Below are 2,354 nucleotides of genomic sequence, written 5' to 3'. Positions count from 1 at the left end.
GAAATACGGACTGATAGAGAAATTATTGACATGATTATTGACATAGATGCAGCAAGTTCTTTTCAATATATTGGAAAATTCAAGGAAGATGAAGATATTGTGAAAAAGGCACTATTTAAATCAAACTTCACGATTCTACATTATATCAATAGTGATTTTCTGCTTAATAATAGAGAACTAGTTCTCACAATATTGAAAAGTAACGGAAAGTGTATTAACGAAATGCCAGAGGCAATCCAAAAGGATAGAGAATGCTTTTTCCTAGCTGCAAGAACGCCTTATTTTACATCCAAAGTTCAATCTATTTACAAAATAATAGAGAGTGACAGAGAGGATTTCAAATCAATTCTGCAATTTAATCCGGACCTTTTGGAGAAGACCATTTTCAAAGACGACAGAGAGCTTCTTAAAGAGGCTCTTTCACACTGTGGATTTTGTCTCAGATTTGCAAGTGAAGAATTCAAGGCAGATAAGGAACTTGTTTTGACAGCCGTAACAAAAAATGGATCTGCCCTTATGTATGCCTCTCCAAAACTCAAAGATTGTGAAGAGATTGTCTTGGCAGCTGTAACGAATGATGGAAAAGCAATTCGATTTGCTTCAAAGAGATTATCGAATCAGAAAACTCTAAATTGTAATATTTATTAACGTCTCTGGTCTACAATGAGTATACACATTTTGGCGATCGACTATTGGCGAAAATTGCCACTTGAATTTTACGAATAGTTTCATTCGCTTAATGAAATTGGAGATCTCCAGAGAGATGGTACTAAGTGACGGTGAAACGGGGGACGGATGAGACGGAGAACACTCAGTTTCTTACTACAGACGGGAAAAGAGCATCCGCTTAATACTGATGACGGTAAACCAAAATGGAAAATGCACAACCTTAGTAACACCGATAAATTGAATGATACATTTAATAAAATTGAATTTTCCAATTATATTAAATAGATTCTCTTGTGTTGTTTGGCTTGAATTGTTGGAACGAAAACCAAGCAAGGTATTACTAGAGTTTGGTTGATTTTTTGAAGCAAGGTTTGTTTGTTCAGTTGCGAATATGTGAAAAAATATTTCAACATCTAGTACGTGATGTACTTTGATGATTCTTCGAGTGGTTTCACATCCGTAAGCTGCCAAACTTTCACATCATCATCTCAACATCATCTAAATAGTAGTAATAGTAGTAATTTTTATTATTGGACTTTCATCATAAAATAGTAAATCAATTTTTGGATTATAATTTTTCAAGTTGGTAAACCATCCTCGGAACACTCACCAACCGTCATCATAGATATATTTAATATAGTAGAATAGTATGGGTGATTTCTATGTCTTGGAAATATCTTTATTTTGGTGAAACTCAACATTTTACTAGGGTTTGGATATTAATCTGCGCTCTTAAAACATCATTATTTATAAGACTTCATATACATCGATATATATCATTAGATAGGAAATGTTCACGGCTACATGCTGATATATAATTTTAATATTGGTTGCTATCAAATAATGTAGATAATCAACTCGTTTTACCTCAATATTTCTGTGTTTTTTGTTCTCTTGGGGGGGCTTGCTAGATACGCAACCATTTGGCAAAAGGTGAAAAATCGCATAGGTTCAACTTAATTCTCTACAAAATGACGTTGGGATATTTGCATTTAATTCAGTAATTGTTGAGTATTTTGTATTTGAATTGGTGTTAAACTTGTTAATTTTCTATTGCTTAATAGCTGTGTTGAACAAGTGTGAAACTATCTTTAATTGCGGTGCGCACTTATTCCGATATCATTAAGATCATTAAGGAACAAGTAAATAATATTTATTAATATTAGGTGGAAGTGGTAATGTTTCTCACTCCACAATTTGCTTGTTGGCAGTGCTAATAGCCATGGATTTAAAGCCATTATTTTGATAATCGCATTAATTAACTCCATTTTTAACCCTTTAAAATATTACGATTATCAAAATACAACGCCAAATTACTCTGCTTCCAACACTTTTCCGATGTATGAATCTATTTATCAAGATCATCAGGATAATCTTCAATGATACTGAATTTAAGTAGATGGTGGAGGTACCATCTCTTGTTCATCAAGTTGAATCTTCCCTCCATCATTTGGTGAGGGAGCAACTTCTCCCTTCCATATTGTTTAATAAATTATTGTTATTATCATATAATGATACAATTCTTGTTGTTATTTTGTTAATTGTTGTTCTTAATAGAAGCCGACAATTCCAGGTCATACAACCACTTGGTTCTTCATATGAAGCATTTCTAGAAATTACAGCTATAACACTGTTGGTTCAGTGGTTGTATGCCGGATCGTCAATTAAGGGACGAGTGATCGATT

The 2,354-nt window shown here is 33.3% G+C and overlaps 1 protein-coding gene across 1 annotated transcript; it reads left to right on the top strand.

Annotated features, from left to right (window-relative positions):
- Positions 1 to 30: 30 nt before the first annotated feature.
- Positions 31 to 648, top strand: NAEGRDRAFT_54786 (uncharacterized protein; the record flags this gene model as incomplete). Its single annotated transcript, XM_002668413.1, has 1 exon — positions 31 to 648. One exon carries the CDS (start codon positions 31 to 33, stop codon positions 646 to 648), a length of 618 nt encoding a protein of 205 aa, XP_002668459.1.
- Positions 649 to 2,354: the final 1,706 nt, after the last annotated feature.

This window comes from Naegleria gruberi (genome assembly GCF_000004985.1).
Source record: "Naegleria gruberi genomic scaffold NAEGRscaffold_232, whole genome shotgun sequence".
NCBI classification, from domain to species: Eukaryota; Heterolobosea; class Eutetramitea; order Acrasida; family Naegleriidae; genus Naegleria; species Naegleria gruberi.
Note: the sequence above shows the minus strand (reverse complement) of the source record. Positions and strands in the feature narration are given on the sequence as shown.